The 24664-nt window shown below is 44.9% G+C and overlaps 1 protein-coding gene across 2 annotated transcripts; it reads left to right on the top strand.

Moving 5' to 3' along the window:
- The first annotated feature begins 554 nt into the window (after positions 1-554).
- On the top strand, positions 555-19398 carry LOC137430041 (uncharacterized). Of its 2 annotated transcripts, none has more exons than XM_068120526.2 (4): positions 555-711; positions 8932-8994; positions 9224-9355; positions 16288-19398. In XM_068120526.2, the coding sequence occupies exons 2-4, from the start codon at positions 8992-8994 to the stop codon at positions 17344-17346; spliced, it is 1194 nt and encodes a 397-aa protein (XP_067976627.1). In that variant the 5' UTR covers positions 555-711; positions 8932-8991; the 3' UTR covers positions 17347-19398. The 2 variants fall into 2 exon arrangements, with proteins under 2 accessions (XP_067976627.1, XP_067976628.1); XM_068120527.2 differs by lacking the exon at positions 555-711 and adding an exon at positions 8580-8646.
- Positions 19399-24664: the final 5266 nt, after the last annotated feature.

The following is a 24664-nucleotide window of genomic DNA, read 5'->3' as shown; positions in this document are numbered from 1 at the left end:
GTGTGTGTCAATCTTTTCGATTTTGGTGAAGATCCGAATCCGAATATAGCAGCTTTAATGATTCTTCAGTATTGAGAGAAGGCTCTCAGACCCTCACTGTGCTTCTTCGCACACCTAAAACACTCAACTTGATCCTCACTAAATTTGCCTTCACCCTTCACCCTCGCCTTTGCATTTCACTACTTGATAAAAAGTCACGTGATCGAGCGATTTGCCCTTTCATTGGCGAGGAACAGTCGACTCGTGACGATCGTTAATATGGTTTTGGCCTCCTAATCTTGATCCCACAGAAACATGAAATCCTTTACATATTCTTCGAATTCGCCGCCAAAGTTCGCTGGGTAGGCTATTGTTGCGCACAGATCGTGACTCCATGGTGGTTTATGACTTCGCACTAATGGAAAGCAAACCGGTTTAAACTTCTGATTGTATTGTATTAAGTATAATTATTTAATACATATATTGTATCAAAATTATTTGATTTAATACAGAAGGATAATGATCAAACCACGCCTCCGTCCCCGCCCATCGCATGGCTCCGCCCATTTATCCTTCCTCGAGCTCGAGGTAAGTTTCGGACCTTCGTAAAACGAACGGTCCATGGTTATCGTTGACTTGGCGGGTTAACTTCGTTAGTTACGGATAATTCATTGCTCAGAATGGACGGCTCGGCGAGCACTTGTTGTCGTGTCTGAAGGAACAATTCGAAAGGTATTCAATAACGTGCTTTAATTGAATTGCATCAAGTCCTCCCTTCGCCCTCACACCTGTTTAACTTTAAGTTAAAGGCTAAACTTTGTTACTTTAATAACGAGTTGTCGCTATCTGATGATTTGTAATCACATTCTGTTTAGTAATTCTCACTTTAAGTGTTCATTTTGTTTCACTTTCCAACTTTTGTCCAATGTCCAAAACATTAACGGATAACACACACACACACACACACACACACACACACACACACACACACACACACACACACACACACACACACACACACACACACACACACACACACACACACACATATACACACACACACACACACACACACATACATACATACATACATACATACACCCCCCCCCCCCCACCCCAACACACACACACACACACACACACGCACACACACACACACACATATATAACACACACGCACACACACATATAACACACATGCACACACACATATAACACACACATATAACACACACACACATATAACACACACACACACACACACATATATCACACACACACATATATCACACACACACGTATATCACACACACACATATATCACACACACACACACACACACACACACACACATATATCACACACACACACACACACACACACACACACATATATCACACACACACATATATTTCATACATACATACATACATACATACATACATACATACAACCCCCTCACCCCCTCCCCCCCCAAAAAAAAAAAAACCACACACACACATACACACACACACACACACACACACACACACACACACACACACACACACACATATATATATATACAGTATATATATATATATATATATAACACACACACACACACACATATATATATATATATATAACACACATATCACACACACACACACACACACACACACACACATATATCACACACACACACACACATATATATCACACACACACACACACACACATGTCACACACACACATATGTATGTATATACTCGAATTGTAAGAAAGTTTTTGGCATTGTCCTCTCGAGGTATTCCCCTTCGTGTGTGTGTGTTTGGGGGAAGGGGATGTTGGGGGGGGGGGGGGGTGAATGTGTGTGTGTGGTGTGTTTGTTTTTATTTTGTGTGTATGTATAATATATATATTGTTACGGATCCCGGATTTAGAGGAGTTACTATTCATGTCATTGCTTATTAATGTTTATTCTATTAAAGGTTGTTGTGGTTAAAGGGTTAGAGAGGCTCCGGATAACAGGAGACCGGAAACGGGATAGTGAACCGGAAGAAGAAAAAAAGACACGAGGTCCGGGAGAAGCGGCGATCTTCTTCTTCCTCGCCGAGCTCCGACGCGAGCGGTGTCGATATTGAGCAGCGTGGGGGACGCTGCGTTTGAAAGCCCGTCTGGCGAAAGGGGTTACCTGCGCGGGGTAATTACCGATTACACGTCAAGTTGCCGTGGGTTCGTGCACGGAACCAAGCGTCCGGCACAGTTCGCCTCAACGTCTACAAGGACGCGTACGGGTCGCACCTTGGGCCTCGCGCGCTTTGCAAGCCGCGCTTTGCTTTGCCCGCTTTGCTTTGCAAGGAGGTGTGCGCTGCAGCAGCTGTTCCCGGTACGCGACGTGCACGTTTGGAAAACGTCAGCCAGGGGTTCGTTCAACCACCCGTGTGCGGAGAAGTCGACCTTCACCTTGGTCTGGAGGGGCCCAGGGACATTGTGAGGGACAGTGACCATTGAGGGGTCGTGAGTGGGGAAAGGGGGGGAATTTATGAGATGGCCATCTTAGTAAGATTGTTGATGGATTGTTGATTGCTGATGATGGATGGAGAATATATTATTAAGTAATCCGGATCCTTGGTGTGGGGTTTCTTATTGATTTGAATTATTGTGTCTTTCATATTGATTGCGCTACGAAAGCGTATAAATCAGATATCTTTCTGGCGGGGTCCTCCCACGGTCCGGGGGTCACCAAGACCAGGTAGTTACCGGGAGGACCACGTAACAGAATTGGGGGCTCGTCCAAATTACGATTTGCGGATTCGCAATTGGGTCTACGTCCGGGATCTATAAAATTTTCTAAATTTTAGTCCGGGAAAGAATTCCCAAGAGTGGGAACTTTTCCAAAGTTCCCAAAATTGTTTTGCTCTGCCGACAAAACAACAACAACAACAACAAAAAAACAATAGCAATAATAGTAATACTGTTGCTTTTCTTGGTTGGAAATTTCTGGGGTGAAGGTTAACAGGTGTTACCAGTAGTCACCATGGCGTTTGTGGCACAGAACTTTGCGGTAACCCCTAGTGAGGCACAGTTCCGAGCATTACTAAAATCGGACCTCTTGAAATTGGCCAAACATTTTAACTTTGAGGTCCGAACTAATTTGAGGAAGGCAGAGTTGCAGACCACGGTGATACAGTCTATGGTGGGATTAGGAACATGGGACGAGTTAGCCTGGGAGTGGCTACCCGAAGAACCAGAAGACGTTGAGCTCCGGAAACTGGAGTTGCAATTACGGAGCCAGGAACGGATCAAAGAAGAGGAAAGGAAAGCAGAAGAGAGGAGAGAAGAGAAACAAGCAGAGGAAAGGAGAGTGGAACGAGAACTCCAGGAAAGGTTAAAAGAAGAAGAAAGGAAAGCAGAAAAGGAAAGAGCAGAAGAAGAAAGGAAAGCAGAAAAGGAAAGAGCAGAAGAAGAAAGGAAAGCAGAAAAGGAAAGAGCAGAAGAGGAAAGGAAAGCAGAAGAGAGGAGAGAAGAGAAACAAGCAGAGGAAAGGAGAGTGGAACGAGAACTCCAGGAAAGGTTAGAAAGGATGAAAACAGAGGAAAGGAAAGCAGAAAAGGAAAGAGCAGAAGAAGAAAGGAAAGCAGAAAAGGAAAGAGCAGAAGAGGAAAGGAAAGCAGAAGAGAGGAGAGAAGAGAAACAAGCAGAGGAAAGGAGAGTGGAATGAGAACTCCAGGAAAGGTTAGCAGAAGAAGAAAGGAAAGCAAAAGAGAGGAGAGAAGAGAAACAAGCAGAGGAAAGGAGAGTGGAACGAGAACTCCAGGAAAGGTTAGAAGGGAGAAAAGCAGAGGAGAGGAGAGCTGCCAGGGAACTCGAAGCAGAGGAGAGAAAAGCCGAAAGGGAGTTGAAGGAACGTGATCTGGCGCTTCAGCAAGAAATTAAATTCAAGGAGCTGGATTTAATGAGAGAACGGGGAGAGGTACCACCCTTGCTGACGGGGTCGACACCTAGCCAGAACACCTGGGAGGGGGGCAGACATGTGAGGCTGGTTCCACCCTTCAGTGAAAAGGAAGTCACTCAATTTTGTCCACACTTTGAGAAAGTGGCTCGACAGTTAAACTGGCCGGAGGAGGCCTGGACCATACTAGTGCAAAGTGTGCTGGTGGGTAAAGCTCAAGAGATTTATTCGGCTCTACCAATGGACCAATGTGCAGATTATGAGGTATTTAAGAAGCACATCCTCAAAGCCTATGAGTTGGTTCCTGAAGCTTACCGGCAAAAATTCAGGAATGCCAGGAAGAGGGAGAGTGAGACCCATGTGGAGTTTGCCAAAGTGAAAGAAAACATGTTTGATCGGTGGTGTGAGTCGAAAGGAGTCGGGAACGACTTCGAAGCATTGCGTGACCTGATGCTGGTGGAGGAATTTCAACAGTGTGTCCACGAGGACATCAAAGTGTACCTGCAGGAAAAGAAAGTACCAAAGTTGTGGGACGCAGCCACCATGGCAGATGATTATGCCTTAACACACCGGATAGGGGTCCACACACCTAGCTCCTCGCCTAGACTTCAGCAGGGGAGTTATGGAACACCCGGTGCGGAGAACGACAATACATGGCGGCGGCCTCGAGAGGATTATGGGGACATCGCGGATACCCCAACTGTTCGAAATCAGAGGGCTACGGGCCCAAGACAATCTTATTTCCCGGGGGGCCCGAGGCAGACCACGAGTTTTTCCTCCGGGCCTACTTGCGCCTTTTGCAAAAAACCTGGACACTTGATGTCCAGTTGTTACCTCATGAAAAGGGACAACCCAGAGCGGAGTCTGACTATTACAACTCAGAATGCGATGGCTAGCGTAAGAAATCGCCCACAGAAGAGTTACCAACCATTTATTTATGAGGGGGTTGTCTCACTCGAGGGAGACTTGACTAACCCAAGACCTGTTAGGGTATTGAGGGACACAGGAGCCCATCAATCCTTAATGCTTGAAGGCATTTTGCCATTGTCAAAGAGTACCGCAACTGGTGATAGTGTTCGGTTACAAGGGATCGGTGGCTGTGTTAGTGCCCCACTTCATGTCATCCATTTGGAATCCGATTTGGTGTCAGGACCGGTCACCGTCGGTTTACAAGCCACGCTTCCTGTAGAGGGGGTATCTGTGATTATCGGGAATGATTTGGCCGGGGGGCAAATTTATGGTAACCCGAGGGTGGGTAAAGAGCCCTGCAGGGGAAATAACACCACCCCAGCTCGGGATGGCGACAAAAGTTCCAAGTTATTCGTAGGGGGACTGAACTTCAACACAGAGGAAGAAGTTCTGACCTCTGTCTTCAACAGATATGGGCCGCTGGTGGAAGTGCGGGTGGTAAAAGACAGGGAAACGCAATGGTCAAGAGGGTTCGGCTTTGTCACGTTTGCAAGCACAAGAGACGCCAGGGAGGCAGAGAAGAATTGGAATGGTAAGGATTTGGAGGGTCGGACCATAACAGTAGGGAAGGCATTTCGTAGGCGTCGAGAGGTCTACAGAAGAGGACCACTTGGCGGTAGTTTTGGTGTTGGCAGCAGCCGATATTACTATGGAGGCTCCCAGAGTTACGGCATCTCCCGAAAGAATGATTTGCAGAGGACTGGCCGAGAAGGAGACCGCCAGTCAGGGGACTGCTGGGACAAGGGGTCCCACCGTAACTGTTAGGAGTCCGGAGAAGTTGAAGCACTCTATATACGGCGGAGCCGCCGAGCCTGGGCTCCTACACGGGCTAACCGTGAACGCCACGTTCTTAAAAGGCGTCCCGGTAGGGAACGTTCCTACACGGACTAACCGTGAACTCCACGTTCTTAAAGGTGTCCATGTAATGAACTTTCCTCCCCGGACTAACCGTGAACCCCACATTCCTTAAGGCGTCCATGTAGTGAGTACTCAGCTGGGCCTCCATCTAAGAACAACTAGAAGTGGTTGACGCTTGGTCTAGAGGGAATTATCTTGGAATCTCTGGGGGGTTTTGGTGAAAGTTTGTTGCTTTATGTTTGAGATGCGATAATTGTGCCCGGGGGGAACTGATGATTTGGGGTATCGGGTTGGTTTATCAAAGTTGGCCGGCACAGAAAGTTTTCGCGGGGTTCAAACTTTCTTTCTTGAAGGGGGGGAGTGTTACGGATCCCGGATTTAGAGGATTTACGATTCATGTCATTGCTTATTAATGTTTATTCTATTAAAGGTTGTTGTGGTTAAAGGGTTAGAGAGGCTCCGGATAACAGGAGACCGGAAACGGGATAGTGAACCGGAAGAAGAAAAAAGACCCGAGGCCCGGGAGAAGCGGCGATCTTTTTCTTCCTCGCCGAGCTCCGACGCGAGCGGTGTCGATATTGAGCAGCGTGGGGGACGCTGCGTTTGAAAGCCCGTCTGGCGAAAGGGGTTACCTGCGCGGGGTAATTACCGATTACACGTCAAGTTGCCATGGGTTCGTGCACGGAACCAAGCGTCCGGCACAGTTTGCCTCAACGTCTACAAGGACGCGTACGGGTCGCACCTTGGGCCTCGCGTGCTTTGCAAGCCGCGCTTTGCTTTGCCCGCTTTGCTTTGCAAGGAGGTGTGCGCTGCAGCAGCTGTTCCCGGTACGCGACGTGCACGTTTGGAAAACGTCAGCCAGGGGTTCGTTCAACCGCCCGTGTGCGGAGAAGTCGACCTTCACCCTGGTCTGGAGGGGCCCAGAGACATTGTGAGGGACAGTGACCATTGAGGGGTCGTGTGTGGGGAAAGGGGGGGAATTTATGAGATGGCCATCTTAGTAAGATTGTTGATGGATTGTTGATTGCTGATGATGGATGGAGAATATATTATTAAGTAATCCGGATCCTTGGTGTGGGGTTTCTTATTGATTTGAATTATTGTGTCTTTCATATTGATTGCACTACGAAAGTGTATAAATCAGATATCTTTCTGGCGGGGTCCTCCCACGGTCCGGGGGTCACCAAGACCAGGTAGTTACCGGGAGGACCACGTAACAATATATTTATATATATATATATATATATATATATATATATATATATTTATACATGTGTGTGTTGGGGGGAGGAGGGGGTGTATGTATGGGTGTGTGTGGTGTGTTTGTGTATTTATTGTGTGTGTGTGTGTGTGTGTGTGTGTGTGTGTGTGTGTGTGTGTGTGTGTGTGTGTGTGTGTGTGTGTGTGTGTGTGTGTGTGTGTGTGTGTGTGTGTGTGTGTGTGTGTGTGTGTGTGTGTGTGTGTGTTCAGTACGAAAGATGTTGAAATACTTGCCGCACATTTATATTCAATACCATGTCTAATACACACAATGTCTGCATTATTTAAGGGAGCTGGTGATTGGATTAAACACCGATTTGAGAATACCGAAATGAAAGCTGGAGCAAATGAGGAATCTTAACAGGAGCGCATGTGAATGTTCTTGGGAAGTGTAATATTGAGATTAAATCTTCAGCCTGTTTGATATTGTACTTTGTAATGTATGACATCACATGGAGGGCCTGAGGCTGGCGAAAGACCAGACGGCAGTAACTATCCTTCCATGTTCGATTCATTAACTGCAATTTGAAATGGAAGAGTTACTGGTTTTATATTAGGGGTTGTGCTGAACGCTTACCTTCGACTAACAGGTGTGTGTCCGTTGGTTGTTATCCCCAAATGCGGGATTCAGAAGGCTGAATGGAGTCCTCACAGGGCTCAAAGTATCCACCTTCGTTTCATAAAGGATCACGATCCATAGACAAGGCTGTGAAGGTTTCTTATTCACAAAGTTTTGTTCCGATGGCTCTTTTAAAGATCGTCACTGAGCCCCGGGCAGCTTCCAACTGTAGTTTGTTTGTAGTAATATTTGTAGTAAAAAAAAAAAAAAAATTTTCTGACTTCATTTTTTAGATGCTGGTATTTGATTATTTTCTTGATTTCTGCGTTGTTTAGGCCAAAATCACTGGGTACTGATATCTCAATTACCAATGCAGTCTTTTTTTTCTTTTTTTCTACCTTGGTACTTATATCCGGTCGCAATGCTTTCAATCTTGCTCCCCTGCCACACACTCCCCACTGTTCATGCGTAGAATACACTTTACATTGGAGGATGATTTCCTTCTCCTCTACGCTCCAGCTTTCTTTATTTAAGCTTCATTTCTGGAGCTTTATTTTTTATTTTCTCGAGACAGGTAGTACTTTTTTAGCTTCTCACCCACCCTGGTGTGGAGTCTTCCTTCCCACTAGAGGAGGAGGTGTGTGTGTGTGTGCGTGCATGTGTGTTCGTCATGGAACTTTTTGTGGTTCAAATTGATGTTCCTGCCAAAAACTCGCCACTGAATCGTGTTTTCGCAACTTCCTAATAATATTCTGAGTTACCCAGTTCTGTTACTGGTAACACGTTTGCATTGCACAGACTTCCTGGGCCGATCAGGTGTGCTGCACATATTCTTCCCACCAAAAACCAGGGCGGTAATTACAAGCTTGTGATGCAGTCTTCAGAAATCCAGACACAGCCAAAGGCTGTTTGGCACAATAAGCCTGGATCGCATCGCAGCAGCAGAGCCAGTCTTGCCCGAAGGATGAAATGAAGTTTAAAAACTTAGATTGGCTTGGGGGTGTATTTACAGAAACCAGACTGTGTATTGTGTTTGTCATTACACAAAGAGCAAATAAGAACCAGACTGTGATGGTAAGGTGAGGTAAGTGGGTGGGGGGCATGACGGCCGGGTATGGATGTAGACGATTACAATTACCTGCTTACATTAGATGAAGAATAAGCAAGAATTAGTGCTTTCATTTATTTTACAAGTTTGAATAACAAACATGTAGATGTACACAGAAGCATGCGGAAAGTTAAAATGACCACCTGGAAATTATCCTGACCATCCTTACTTGTATACTAGCCACTGTGCTCACATTCATCATGCTTCAGTTTTCCAGTTTTGTGAATCTCTCGGCTTTACACACATTGTCCTTGCGTCCAGGTGCCGTCCTTGCGTCCTTTGGCCCTGCACCCTTCATCTACTCCAGTGGACATTACCCATATGGTAACAAAATAATTTTGGGACTCCTGTCTTTATTTAGTGCTGCTTTATCAATATATTTAATTTACTGTTTCAATAACTTTTTCAACATCAATCATCTCAAAAAGATTACCTTCTAGACTTTTTGTTATGAAGCCTTTTTTGGCAGAGTTGTCCTTCTGTCTAAATAATGTAGACCTTGCATGGAGGCAAGCTTGTAAACTGTGACCATTTGCCTTTAACCATATCTCAGATGGAATCCGAAACTCGTTTTGGACCTCGTGGACCTGTTTGCTCTCCTGGTCGCTCATCGCACATGGGGAGACTTGTATCCACCCTCGTTACTTTGGGGCTCATTTTGATGACTTTGTGCACCCCCATCCAGGTACCTGATTTTTTTGAAAAAGTTTCTACCTGTCTACATTGCTATATCAATACCTTAAAGTATTCACAAGATCCTGTGTGATGTATATTATTCCACCAAAATCATGGGACAACCGTGTTAGTATTTGGAAGAATTGCCCACCTGACTAACATTGGCATCATACTAAAATTTGGTGTCTGTCTGTCATGATATATTCATGACATCATGGTGACGGCATCTTATAGCTTGACAATTTTTGACCATGATATATTCGGTCACTCCTTATCCATTTGCAACCAAACTTGACAGGAAGACGAAGGGTCACACGATGGAGGTTGTTGCTATTTACCTCCCTCCCCCACCATCCCCCCACAACCCCAAGGAGGTTTTCCCCACCAAGGGGATTGCGTGTTGAGGTGTATATCTGTGTTAATATAGCTTTATCGTGTCGTTTTCGTGGGAGCACCCCTACCAGAAGTAAAAATATTATAAACCACAAACACGTACTGTATGATTACCTTTTAAAACAGTTGCTAATGCTGTTTAACACAAAACTAAAAGGAAAGAAACCCCCGGGGTGTGTTCAGTTACCAATAAGCTAGCTAGCGCTTGCCAAGCCAGCCATTCCTTATCAATGGTTTCGAATAGATTGCTTGCTTGAATGCTTAAACCACCAGGCAGCTCTCAACAATAAACTTGGTAAATTACCATGGCCCTGATGTTCTTGAGGCCCGATCCTAAATCTACTGTAATCTATATACCCCAGGGAGGAGTGACCCTTCCTGCAGCTCCCATAGGGAACGGGTGTTCTAGTACAGTAAAAATATGGAACAATCTCTTTGCCAAGTTTTCATGCATCATGTGCCAGAGGAAGTAGTTAATGGGGAACTTTCCATTGAGTAATGGTATTCAGGATTCAGAGAGCGGACATGTCCATCAGGATGATTGAAACTGTCCTGGCTTTCCCTAAATCAGCCATGGGGAATGTTCTCGTGAAGTGGAATACCAGATGCAGTAAAACCCATGACTATTCATCCGCCAGACCATTTGAAGTCAACTCAACAAGGAAGAAAAACCTGCAAATGATTGTTAGAGATATAACAGGTCATCAATCATCTGGACTGGTCTCCCATCTCTACCACCTCTGACATCAACTCATCCTGGGAATTCTTCCAAAGTAAATTGCTCTCTCTCATGCACAGATTTATCCCATCTCGTCTTCAGTTGTCATACCCTTCCTCCCGTCCATGGTACACGGAATCTTGTGGTGAGGCTGTTGCCCAGAAACAACTTGCCTTCGTCTCCTGGAAAGCAAATCCAACGGAAGGAAATCTCATTTCCTTTCACAAAGCCCGAAACAAGTGTGTGTCCACCCTCAGGAGAGCCAGGAAACAATATCTCTCCATTCTCAAGACCGAACTCTCTTATCTGTCTCCCTCTTCCAAATCCTGGTGGCGTCTGGTCAAATCCGTTTCTGGTGTTTGTTCCCCCTCCATCCCCTCCCTTACCTCAAACGGCTACACAGCTGACTCCGCACGTGAAAAAGCTGAATGCCTCAACTCTGTGTTTGCCTCTAAATCTTGTGTCCCAAACCCATCCCTCTTTGTACCCACCATACCCAGTCGTACCCTGCTGCTCCTGGACTCCGTGTCCTTTCCTCCTGACAAGGTGGAAAAGTTTCTGTCAACCCTCGACTCTGATTCTGCAACTGGACCAGACGGCATCAGCCCACGGGTCCTAAAATCCTGCTCTGCCGCTCTATCTCACCCTCTCTCTGTTCTCTCACCCTCTCTTTTGCTCAAGGTCAACTGCCATCTGCTTGGAAATCAGCCAACATCACCGCTATGCACAAAAGAGGTGCAAAAACAGATCCTAGCAACTACAGACCAATCAGCCTTCTCCCAATTATCAGCAAAGTCATGGAATCCATCATTGCTTCGGATATGAAATCTTTCCTCTTCTCCAATGGCTTGATCTCTGATCATCAATTTGGTTTCAGACCAGGTCACTCTACTCTGGACATGCTGCTTCTGCTGTCTCAACAATGGATGGAGGTCCTCAATGCCAAACAGGAAATTAGAGCTGTCTCCCTCGACATATCACGTGCCTTCGACACGGTCTGGCACCCCGCTCTGCTCACCAAACTCTCCTCCTTTGGTATCCATGGAAATCTCCACGCATGGCTGGTGGACTTCCTCTCTAGTCGTCGTCAATGTGTGGCCCTGAATGGGTTTCTCTCATCTCCTCTTCCTGTTCAGGCTGGAGTTCCCCAAGGCAGTGTTCTGGGCCCCGTGCTTTTTCTGGTCTTCATCAATGATCTCTCTGACTCTCTTGAAAATCCTCTCTATCTCTTTGCTGATGACTCCACTCTCTGCCGCTCCATCCCTCTTCCCTCAGATCGGCAGTCTGCAGCCTCCTCACTCTCTGAAGACTTGGACAAAATCACAGACTGGTCAAACAAGTGGAACATGTCTTTCAATCCTGACAAATCTCACACTCTTACTATGTCTCTCCGAAAAGATCGACTGGACAACCCTCCCATCTACTTTCTCAACAATCCTCTCCAAGAAGTTCTGTCGCTCAAGCTTTTGGGTCTCACTATCTGCCATGATCTTTCTTGGGAAAACCACATTTCCAAGCTGGCCTCCAAAGCCAGTCGCCGACTGGGCATCCTCCGTCGTGCGAAGTCCTTCCTCGGCACACCTGAGCTCCTCACCACATACAAGGCTTTCATCTGCAGCTCAATGGAATACTGTTCTGCCCTATGGGCCGGTGCTCCTGCCTCACACCTAGCTCGGCTTCACGCTGTTGAAACCAAAGCTTTCAGAATTATTGGAATCTCCCGCGATGAAGCTATCTCTGAGGGCCTTTCACTCACTCACCGCAGGCAGGTAGGTGGTCTTTCTGTCTTCTACCGACTCCTCTCCGGCCTTGCACCCCCAGCTCTCTCTGTGCTCTGTCCCCCAAATATTCCTACAGGTCGCACAAGATCTGCCAGCAACCCTCTGATGGTTAAACTGCCGAAATCTCGGCTCTCTGCTCACCTTCACTCTTTCATTCCTCTTTTCTCCCGCCTCTGGAACAAACTCCCTCACTCCCTTCAATCCCACTCCTCCCTCCAGGTCTTTAAAACAGCTGTTCACCACCATCTCTTATCTTCCCCCATCCAAAACCTTGATCTTTTCTACCCCCGCTAATTCACCCCAGATCCACCTTGTTTGAAATTCCAACTTCTTTCCTGGAAGTCCTGGCAGTGTCCATATGTTTTATACCTCTCCCACCGCCCCCTTCCCATGCCCCCCCCCCCCCAAAGCCCTCGCCCTCTCTCAGATCTCTCGATGTCTCCATGTCTCTCGGTCCCTGCTCTCAAATGTTGTGTTTGTGTCCTTCCCCCTCTCTCCCCATCTTGTCTACCGCTCCCGATGTTATATGTTTTATGTATCGGTTTGTCTTTTTGTGTGATTAATGTTCGCTCTTTCACGAGCCTCGATCTTGTATACAAAAAAAAAAAAAAGAAGTGTTTCTTTAATTACATGAATTGATGAAAGGGATTGGTGAGACTTTGGGATGTTAGCTAAACTTTTCGACAGTTTGTTGAGCCTTGCATTTTGTAAAGTAGTGCAGAAGCCACATACGAGTCTTTTAGCATTGTGGTCAGTGTATGGCATCTTATAGCTTTGTATCCTAAGGCCCACATCCAACTTATCAAAAACTGGTAGCAGATGCTAGATGAAGGGCCAGACTATGATTCTGGTACAGGGATGCCCTATAAGAGAGGAAATGCACCATGCTAAGTAAGGCTTGTTATGCATTGTCAATAAAATAGTTTGTCCCATTACTTTTGTTCGAAGGTTGTGTACGTCTCTGCATTTATTGTTCACATATTCCTCTTTTCCTCAATAAACTCCCTCAAACTTTCAACCCATTCCTCCTGCTCTCTGTCGAGCTTGTCAATGCTCTGCCTACCAACTGATCAAAACTGTGCATCTTCTATTTAAAGAAAGCCTGGCTGACCTAACTACGTGTTAAACAGATTTGGTGGACCTGTGTTGCACTGTGTGCTGAAATCACCAAAAGTGATGCGATGCAATGTTTTGGAAGCAGAATCATTTTTGTGAAGCCGACTAGGTTGGCGCCAGTTAACTAATGTCGCACGGCCAGCGTTAAACCAAATAAACTTTCAGTTGTTTGTATTGGTGTAGGCCACACTGTAACTTTACAAGTATGCCTAGTAGTCTGTTATGAATAATTCTACACCGCTCCGCAGAAACTTTACAATACATGTCGATACTAAAATTTCTCGGGGCCCCTGCCTTATCTGACTTACCAGGTGCTTGTGTTTTTTCCACGCGGACAGTCTTTCATCAATCCAGCCCTTATTGGGCCTTATTTAGCCAAGAATAAGCTCGTGCAAAAAAAACATTATTCTTTGTTTGATGTGTGCACGGCAAGCCCAGACTACACCCACAGTCTAAATGATTAGGTGGCCTAGCATTTTTTTGTTTGTTTTTTTGTATACAGAATTGAGGCTCGTGTAAGAGCTAACACATTGAACGTGAAAACATGCACAGACACATAAAACATACAATGAAGGGAGCTGGAGACAAGAGGGGGGCAGAGGGGGAAGTACACAAGCACAACAACAGTAGAGAACAGGAACGTCGGTAGATCTGTGGAAGGGAGAGGGCTGGGGGGTGCGGCGGTTCACGATATAAAACAAATGAACACTACTAGGAATTTCAGGAAAGAATTTGGGGGTTGAAAGAGGCGGATTTGGCGTGTTTTAACGGGGGTAGAAAAGACCAAGGTTTTGGATGGGGGAAGATTATAATAGATGGTGGTGAACAGCTGTTTTAAAGACCTGGAGGGGGGAGTGGGATTGAAGAAAGTGAGGGAGTTTGTTCCAGAGGTGGGAGAAAAGAGGAATGAAAGAGTGAAGGTGAGCAGAGAGTCTTGATTTTGGCAGTTTCACCAGAGGAGGGTTGCTGGCAGGAATATTTGGGGGGACAGAGCACAGACAGAGCTGGGGGAACAAGGCCACTCCTTATGAGTAGCAGCTTAACAGGAGTCGGTAAAAGACAGACCACCAACCTGCCTGTGGTGAGAGAGAGAAAGGCCCTCATAAACAGCTTCATCATGGGAGATTCCAATGATTCTGAATGTTTTGATTTCAAGCACGTGAAGCCGAGCTAGGTGTGAGGCAGGAGCACCAGCCCATTAGAGGGGAACAGTATTCCATTGAGCTGCGGATGAAAGCCTTGTATGTGGTGAGGAGCCAGAAGTGCCCAGAAAGGACTTTGCACGACGGAGGATGCCCAGTCGGCGACTGGCTTTGGAGGCCAGCTTGGAAATGTGGTTTTCCCAGGAAAGATCATGGCAGATAGTGAGACCCAAAAGCTTGAGTGACAGAACCTCTTCAAGAGGATTGTTCAGAAAGTAGATGGGAGGGTTGTCCAGACGGTCTTTCCGAAGAGACATAGTAAGAGTGTGAGATTTGTCAGGATTGAAGGACATGCTCCACTTGTTTGACCAGTCTGTGATTTTTGTCCAGGTCTGCAGAGAGGGAAGAGGTTGCTGACTGCTGATTTGAGGGTTGAGATATGGAGCGGCAGAGAGTGGAGTCATCAGCAAAGAGATAGAGGGGATTTTCCAGAGAGTCAGAGAGATCATTGATGAATACCAGAAAAAGCATAGGGCCCAGAACACTACCTTCTTACACTTGTACCAGTACTTATCTGTATGCTTCGCAGGCACGGACCATCCATAACATATTTTAAGCATTGGAATATTATATGTGGCCATGCTACCCACAAGAGGTAGGTTTATTCTGCACAATGGTATATACTATATACAGGTACCATAAAATATTTTCCGTCCACATGTTTCTAAATCTAGACTAAACAGGCAGGTTGCAACGACACCTGCTGCCAACAAACCAGAATGGCAGCCCGTCACAAAAGGAACTATTACGGCACTTGGTAGAGCACATACCTCTGCCACGCTTAACAGTTTACATTTTCTATCCCAATGGTAGGCTGGATCTGGATTCGGACCTGAACCAAAATCGAATCTGCATGTTCTCATCACCTAACCAACTCATCCACCAAGTTTTATCATAACTCATCCGCAATTTTTTGAAATGTTGTGCTATATATCATTTTTCACCCTATCTCTCAACAGTGAAGAATCACTTTTAAAATTATGGGATCTGGATCCAGATTTGGATCTTCACCAAAATATCATGAATTCTTCCTTGTGACACACCCAACCTGTCCACCAAGTTTCGTACTAATCCATAATTTTATTTTTTTTAGATATCGTATCGTTTTAAGTCCCATCTCTCAATAGTGAGGAATCGCTCAAAAATTATAGTGTCTGCATCCGGATCTTCACCAAAATCTAATCAGTTTGTCCTTGTCGCACACCAAACCTGTCCACCAAAGTTCGTCTGAATATGTCTTCAACTTTTTGCTATATCCTGTTCACAGACAGAGAAACAGACAGACAGGGGTGAAAACATGAGCTCCGTCCACCTTGTGTGAACCAGACGGGTGAAATGTGACCATATCGCTAACTCTCCAGCTGAATGTGTGGCAAATATTCTTGGAGAGGGGAATATCTGTTTGTTGACCTTGACATCACCGAGCCGTGCATGGGTTTTCCTCGTTTGCTCTCCATGCCACTGTATGTAGGAGAGCAATCTCGGAAAAAAAATTGCAGAGATGCTCGAGTTGAAGGGGAGATGGGCATTCCGCAGTCAAGGACCAAAGGTTATTTTGGCAAAGCTTCGCTTATTTGCAGTCACTGTGATAATAACATCTATTCTGCTTCTCTTCAAAGGAAGCCTCGGGGAGGCAATGATTCATTGCTTGGTTCAATTGTCATGATTTCAGAATTGAGTAAATGTTTTATTGTGTATCGAGTTACAGCTTCTGTTGTTGTGTGTGTTTCAGGCACAAAGCAATGTATCCACGGTGGATAGTTCAAAAAGCGAAATCGCAACTACACGACCAACAGGCATCGCAACCACATCCATAACTTCCAGATCAACGACAACGCCACGACCTAGCAACACCAAAATGACAACAATTCCTCCCCCTACCACTGCTCAAACCTCCACAGAAGCAGTTCAATCCACAGCAAGAACGACCACAACAATCGCCACCTCCACAATTACAATCACAACCATGGAATTAACATCTGCTGAAACTGAAACCACCATTGGTGTGAGCGTTGCTACCACTACCGCAAGCCCTCGACCAACACCATCCACGGCAATATCTACAGCAGGGGTAATGACGACTCAAATTCCAACAACAATAACACCTTCAATAGAACCTGATGCCACCACTGACACCACGAGCACTGAGCCAATTGGCTTTTCCCAAAAAGATGCTTCGTCCAGCCAATCACAAGCTGACACGACGGCGACCACCACGAGAGGAACCACCACGAGAGCGACCTCGATGAGAATTTCTCTTCCCACAACAGACCAACAAACCACGGTGTCTTCTAACCCTTTGACAACTACAACCTCAAAAAAGACGCCACCATTCGTTGAGGATTCTTCTAAAACGATGTCAGTCGGCCTACTTTTGGGATTGCCAGTCCTGATCATCATTCTCTTTGTGGTTGCCATCGGTTTCGTTGTTGCACGCCGCCGCCATAAAAGATGCGAATTCACGAGCGGAAGAGACACGTCTTGGGCAGGAAACGTTCCCGTACAAGACCTCGACGGTCCTGGAACGGATTCCGGTGTGGGAACCGGTGAACGACAGCCACCCAAACGTATCTCTCTGCACTCCTTCAGCACATTCTTGCGACCGAAGGGGAAGAGTGTCTTTCGTTCGAGCGAAGAAGACTTGTCGCTGGTCAATTTGGCTGTTACTTCACCAACTAATGACTGGCCTGATGAAGCGCTTATGGAGCCCAGTTCACCCGAACACATTGACTCTTTCCCTCCACCACCATCTCCGAGTCATGATGTGATAATAGAGTCGAGTGAAGTGTGATCCAAGAATCTCACCTGTGGTGTTTAATTCTCTCAATCCGATCATTTTTATTACCTTCGGCGAAACGAGTTGGGAAGGTTGTTACAAGGCGACTATCCTTCCATAAACACCCGATGCCAGTTGTAAACATTTTATTAGACCGTCCCAGACACAGCAGGAGATGGGGTTTTGCAATCGCGTGTGTGTGTGTGTGTGTGTGTGTGTGTGTGTGTGTGTGTGTGTGTGTGTGTGTGTGTGTGTGTGTGTGTGTGTGTGTGTCTGTGTGTGTGTGTGTGTGTGTGTGTGTGTCTGTGCGCATTTGTGTGTGTGTGTGTGTTCGCATTTATGTGTGTATGTAGTGTTTATGTGTGTGTGCGTGTGTGCATTTATGTGTTTGTGTGTGTGTGTGTGTGTGTGCGCATTTATGTGTGTATGTAGTATTTGTGTGTGTCTGTCTGTGTGTGTGCGCGCATTCGTGTGTGTGTGTGTGTGTGCGTGTGTGTATTTATGTGTGTGTGTGTGCGTGTGTGTTTGTGCGCATTTATGTGCGCGCGCATTTATGTGTGTGTGCATTTATGTGTGCGTGTGTTTGTGCGTGTGTGTGTTTGTGCGCATTTATGTGTGTGTGCATTTATGTGTGCGTGTGTTTGTGCGTGTGTGTGTTTGTGCGCATTTATGTGTGTGTGCATTTATGTGTGCGTGTGTTTGTGCGTGTGTGTTTGTGCGCATTTATGTGTGTGTGCACGCATTTGTGTGTGTGTGTGTGTTTGTGTGTGCTCACCGTAGCGTTTTGAACCATTTGAACTTTTGTCATCAAATTTTCAACAAAGCTTTATTATGACAATAATGGAGAAGCCAAATTTAAAAGGTCAAAGATCAGCGTCACCTAAAATCATCAATTTTCATCCAATTGGCCCGAAATTTAAATTTACCATCTCAGCTTTGTCATCAAATTTTCATCAAAGCATTATTATGAGAATATGGAGAAGACAAATTACTAACTATATCAAAAGGCCAAAGGTCAATTTTGCATAAAATCAACAATTTTCATCCAATTGAACTGAAATTTTAAGAATCGGGTCACTGAATAGATTCAGCAATCAAAAGCTAGAAGCCGATTGTTTTTTTGCCCTTTTTTAGGTCAAGGGTCAACATTGCATAAAATCATCAATGTTCATCTGATTGACTTGAAATTTGAGCGCGATTTGCATATTAGGTCACTGAAGCATATTGTTTTTAATGTCAAAAGGTCAAGGTCGCCTAAAATCGTCAACTTTTTGTAATTTTTTTCTTGGGTTTCTTGTACTACGTCATTTACCATCAGACTTGCTGCCTTGTGTTTTGTGATACCATAACATTGCTTTGGTTTTCTTCTATTTTCCCCCTTCGATGCAGAATGATTGAAAGATATGGTTCACCGTTTGAGGGCTCATTTGTTGATGAAGGTTGTAAATGTCTTTTCCTCTTTTGAGACGACGCAAACTTGAGTTTGTTTGGAGTGTCTGCTTGTCCATTGTCGCAGAAAGCTACTTTTCAGGGTGTTTGTTGTGTTTTTATTTTATTTCAATGGCGGGGAGATCGTTTGTTTCCCCATCCATTGTTTCTGGTGCCATTTGGAGCCGAGTGAACTATTTTCACATCGCCGTCGAGGTTTGCTCGTGCATCCGTGGACAAAATGGACAAAACATTGTCACAACAATGCAGTCAGTGTAAGTAATCGGGAGGGAGAATTTTAGAACATGACCAATGCACCAGCACACAACGGCCTACTCCTTTTGAAAGTTACCATGGGCGTCTTTTGCGTCCACCAGCCAGGTACTTGCACATGAGGTAGTCAACTCGATCACTCCCCTCCCGAAGGACTGCGTACTCCAATATGCAACACCCTGCAGAGCAACAGACTGACATGGCCATTTTATACTTGTCTGGTTGGGGATCGAACCCAAAATAGACGGTTCAAAGGTCAGTACACAACACATGAGCAACTTTCCATTATCGCTTGGAATTTTTGTGACTCGACATACTTGAGGATAAAAGAATGGTTTAATAAAAGCTTGTTTGGATTGCTGGTCATTGATGCTTGCTTTATTTGGGTCGACCTGTGCAATGCAACAGAATACCATACTGCAAATGCTATGATTGGTAGAAATTTCTAGAATTTAGTTAAATCGCACCTTCATCCACTGAACTCAATCAAGCTGATTGACTTGCTTGTCCTAGTTACCTCTGAGATCAAAGGTGGATGGATTTAATGTTTTCACCTCTGTGTGTTTGACTGTTTGTGAACAGGATATCTCAAAACGTTGTGGACCAATTCAGAGGAAATTTGGTGGAGAGCTTGAGGATGTGAAAAGGACGAATCTATTCATTTTTGGTGAAGATCCGGATTTGATTTTTTTTTTTTAAATTCATAAGTGATTCTTCACCATTGAGTGATCGGGATAAAAACGATATTAGCACAATATCTCTCGATGTTGTGGACAGGTTATAATAAAACTAAGTGGACGGGTTCGTTTGGCAACAAGAACAAGCCGATTCGATTTTGCTTCGGGTCCGGATCCAGATCTGACCTGTTGTGGGATACGAGACGTAAACTGTTCACCCTGGCGGAGGTATGCCGTATGCTCTCTACCGAGTGCTGTTGTAATTACCTGCGCTACCAAAGGTGGATGGACGTTATGCTTTCACCCCTGTCTGTTTGTCCTTTTGTTTGTTTGTTCGTGAACAAAATATCTCAAAAAGTTGTGGACAGATTCGGACGAAATTTGACAGATGTAGCGTATGTGACAAGAACGAAATGATTAGATTTTGGTGAACATCAGGATTCGGATCCGGCTACTGGAATTTTAAAAGTGATTCTTCACCATTGGGAGATAGGGGCAAAAACTATACATAGCAGGATATTTCAAAAAGTTATTGACTGATTTGGACGAAACTTGGTGGACCGATTGTGTGTGTGACAAGGAAGAATCGATTCAATTTTGGTGAAGATCTGAATATGGATTCGGATATGAGAATTTTTCCATTTTTAAAGTGATTCTTCACCATTGAGTGATATGGCCAACCAGGTGGAGGTGTGCTTTCTACTGTGCCGTTATAGTTTCCCCCTGCATTTCCAAATGACTTGCAATTTGTTCTCAAAAAATACTTTCAGCTTCCGGTTTATCATTCTGTCAGCTCAAGTGTGCATTTGCATGTGCACACACGAGTATGTATGTATGTATGTTACATACATGTATATATCGAGATCAGACCCCACCGCTGCAGTGGGTACCAGGAAGTAAGTGCTACACCAGCTATTGCTGCATACATCCTGACCAACAGGCAATGGCTGCCACACATGAAGCTGTCTGTGGTACACAAAACAGTTCTGGGAACATCCAGGTACAATTTAAATTTAAAACACGCTCTTCTGGCTAAATATCTGCATATAGTCTCCACCAATGGACACGAGCTTGGTAGAGCTACACTCTGCCTACATCTCCATCAACAGTTTGTTTTTTTTTTTTTTTTTTTTTTTTTTTTTGTATACAAGATCGAGGCTCGTGAAAGAGCGAACATTAATCACACAGAAAGACAAACAGACACACAAAACAAATAACATCGGGAGCGGTAGACAAGATGGGGAGAGAGGGGGAAGGACACAAAACACAACATTTGAGAGCAGGGACCGAGAGACATGGAGACATCGAGAGAACTGTGGGAGGGAGAGGGCTTTGGGGGGGAGGCATGGGAAGGGGGGGGGGGGGGGGGTGGGAGAGGTATAAAACATATGGACACTGCCAAGACTTCCAGGAAAGAAGTTGGAATTTCAAACAAGGTGGATCTGGGGTGAATTAGTGGGGGTAGAAAAGATCAAGGTTTTGGATGGGGGAAGATAAGAGATGGTGGTGAACAGCTGTTTTGAGTTGAATGCTTTCAGACTTCCCTTTTCATGTCTCAATTCCTCATTTTGTCATTTTTCCCTCCTCTTTTACTCTTTTATGACCTGTAATATTTTCTCCACATTGAGATGGTTTGTGTGATTATTTTCCTTTCAATGATCAGCCCAAGTTTTCTTGGATGTCCTGGTCTAAACAGAGGCTTGTGTCACTCTGCATCATCAGAAGAGCGTTTAAGATCTGAGCAACAACGGCTGTTGTTTGTCCTTGACGAAGGCCATGCTCCCTCTGAAACGTTGCCATTTCCAATCCTATGTCTCTTGTTAACTCTGCATTCGCGAAGCTAAAACAGGGTTAGGCATTCGTGTGCGTACATGTGGCGTGTCTGCATTTTAAAAATCATTTTCTCTGCAACCGTTGGTCCGATTGACACGAAATTTTACCATAGGATCGCTTCCACCTGTAGAAGATTTTATTCATAATTATGATATCATAGGTCACGTGGTGCTGACGCCATCTTGTAAAAACGTTACACCACCTCTATATCTCCCAAACCGCTCAATGGAAAAAAAGTTGAAACAGGCTCATTGTGAAGTACTCCCCATGGGGAATAAGATATGTCAATGATGATGTCATTGGTGCCTTCATTATGACATCATAATTTGACAAGTACAATGCTTGATGTGATCAGTATGAAAAAAAAAATTCTCTGCAACTGTTAGTCCGACGGACACGAAATTTGTATCATCGGAGCACCTCCTCCTGTTGAATTTTATAATGATAATTATTACGGCCTAGGTCACGTGGTCACCGGTGCCATCTTGGGAAAAACGAAAAACGTTGCACCTCTATCTCCAAAACCGCTCAATGGAAAAAAGTTGAAACGTGGCTCATTGTAAAGAACTCCATATGGGAAAGAGAACAATCACTATTGGTGCCGTATTTGATGTCATAATTCGACAGCGACAATGCTTAGTCTGATCAGTTTGAAATTTATTGAGCGTGATCTACGCATTCAATTTTCAACAATTACATTAGAGAATATACATCTATGGTGTCATCGCTCATGTGGTCTGGCACTGGCAGCCATATTGGATCAAAGAAAGAAACCCTTCAAAAACAAGAGTTGGTTCGCACCAAGTTGACTGTGCAGGGTAAGTATTCTATGAATACCATCTAGTTTGCTTCATGTATTTTCCTCTGTGGTTATCGCTTTTTATTTGTATGTATTGTCCCTACCACAAAGTCATCTTTATTCCCATGAATAATGCTGAGTCTTCTGTTTAAATCCAACATCTGAATCCACTCCTCATATTATTTGTTTTTCTGTTTGCATCATTGATGACATTGAGTTGTAAGCCTGGTGGTTAAGGCCCATTCTCACTTGAACGATTTTTTTTGTACATCTGCGGTGCGATAAAAAAATCGTACAGCCGTGCGATTTCCGTACGAATTTCCCTGTTTTGTTTTTTTTCCACGCAGTCTCACTTGTACAACTGCCGTGCTACTGCCGTTAAACTCTGCGACTTTTCCTCCCGAAACATCCGATAACGGTTCAAGTTGCATGCGACTGCCGTACAACCTCAACGAGTCCCGCGCAAGTGCCGTGCGATTTTTGTTCAACTCGCGTGCGACCTGTGCGCATGCGGTACAACCGCCGTACAACCAATCAGAGCACTTGCGTCCGCCATACAAGCGCCGTTCGATCCTCGCGATCCCGATGCGACCAATGCGAACTATGCGAAACGTGCGATAGCTTTATGGGAATTTTCAACAGTTGAAAAAACTCGCACGGGCATGCGACCCGTCCGAATGACCAGTGATTACACACGACACCCCTACAAGCTGTGCGAATAATCAACAGACTGCCGTGCGGCTCCCGTATGCCCTGTGCGATTTGGTAGTCGCACGGCATTCGCGTAAAAAATCGTTCAAGTGAGAGCGGGGTATTAAGGGCCATTGAATTTACACCAGGTGGGTTGACAGTTGAAGGGAAATTTTGCTTGAGTAACATGCAGAATGGTCTTGCTCATGATGCAGTTCATCCTGCTGCTTAGGGCAGGAATTTGTAATTTGTTCAGGGTGCCGGAGAGAGCTCGCCTACCCTTCCTTCACGAAGGACACCAACTGTTGAATCTTTATCATCCACCACCGAATTCCCGCATTCGGGACACACGTTTAATGGCCCGTCCTGCATGCGACAGGTGTGTCACCAGGACGACAGGTGTGCTCGTTTCAAACCCAGGCCGGGTGGCTCAGGTGCTGAAAAGCGGAGAGTAAATGATCCAAATTTCCCATGCGAAATTATCTTTTTGTTAGAAGTCGAGGTTTGTACTGAAGGTAGCACAATAAAATGTTTTTAACATCATTACACCTATGCTAGTGAAGTTGCCAACAGCAACGTGCACACGTACAAACGTGTACACATACACACACACACACACACACACACACACAGACACACAGACGTACACACACAGACGTACACACACATACACACACACACACACACATACATACACATAACTACTACTACTACTACTACTAGTACCCGACTGCAAAGCCGCAATGAGCCGGCGAAGCCAAAGCCTCTTGCCACTATTTTACCCATCACTATGGCATCAGTATGTTTGGTAGGTGTAGTAGGTTTGGTAGGTGTAGTAGGTGTAGTAGGTACCGTAGGTGTAGTAGGTGTAGTAGGTACCATTTGCATTCTGGATGAGATTAAAATTGATAAAATTTACTTCTTGATTAATTCGGTGAATTCCGTCTCAACTTCGGATATTTCCGGCCGTGAAAAACTATCCCCTACGGCCGCGAGATTTCTAAAAAATAATTATTCGTCAATTTTAGAATATTTGACGCCGTTTACACCCTCCGAAACACGTAATAAACTTTTTTGAAATATTTTTTCAAATGCTCGAATCTCATTGGTTCCGGTGTTTGGTGAAGATTTTCGTTGAAGATAACGAGGTTGGTTTTAAAATATTTTAATTACAAATTAGAGGTGCATTAGATTGTGAATCAAACAAAGACGGGTGAAACAAACTCCTGTTGAACTTTTTCGCAATTTTTTATGCAAACTTCCGCATCCGGTCGATGGCGGCCTTCATTGAGTGCTTTGGTTTCTGAAATATTTTTTCAAATGCTCGAATCTCATTGGTTCCGGTGTTTGGTGACGATTTTCGTTGAAGATAACCAGGCCCGTGCGGGCCGAGGTTGGTCTTAAAGTATTTTAATTACAAAATAGAGGTGCATAGGATTGTGAATCAAACAAAGACGGGCGAAACAAACTCCTATTGAACTTTTTCAAATTTGTTATGCATAATTCCGCATCCGCAAGATGGCGGCCTCCATTGAGCGATTTGGTGCGTCACAGCTTCGGAATTCTCAAGCCAAGGGATCCAGCATAATCTGGTTTCGACATAATACGTACGCGTTGATTGACAACACCGGTT

This window comes from Myxine glutinosa, chromosome 6, assembly GCF_964187855.1.
Source record: "Myxine glutinosa chromosome 6, kmMyxGlut1.1, whole genome shotgun sequence".
Taxonomy (NCBI): Eukaryota; Metazoa; Chordata; class Myxini; order Myxiniformes; family Myxinidae; genus Myxine; species Myxine glutinosa.
Note: the sequence above shows the minus strand (reverse complement) of the source record. Positions and strands in the feature narration are given on the sequence as shown.

Coding starts and splice junctions, on each gene's coding strand:
- LOC137430041 (XM_068120526.2), top strand. Junction 9,356..16,287: donor CTTTGTGCACCCCCATCCAG/GTACCTGATTTT, acceptor TGTGTGTTTCAG/GCACAAAGCAATGTATCCAC.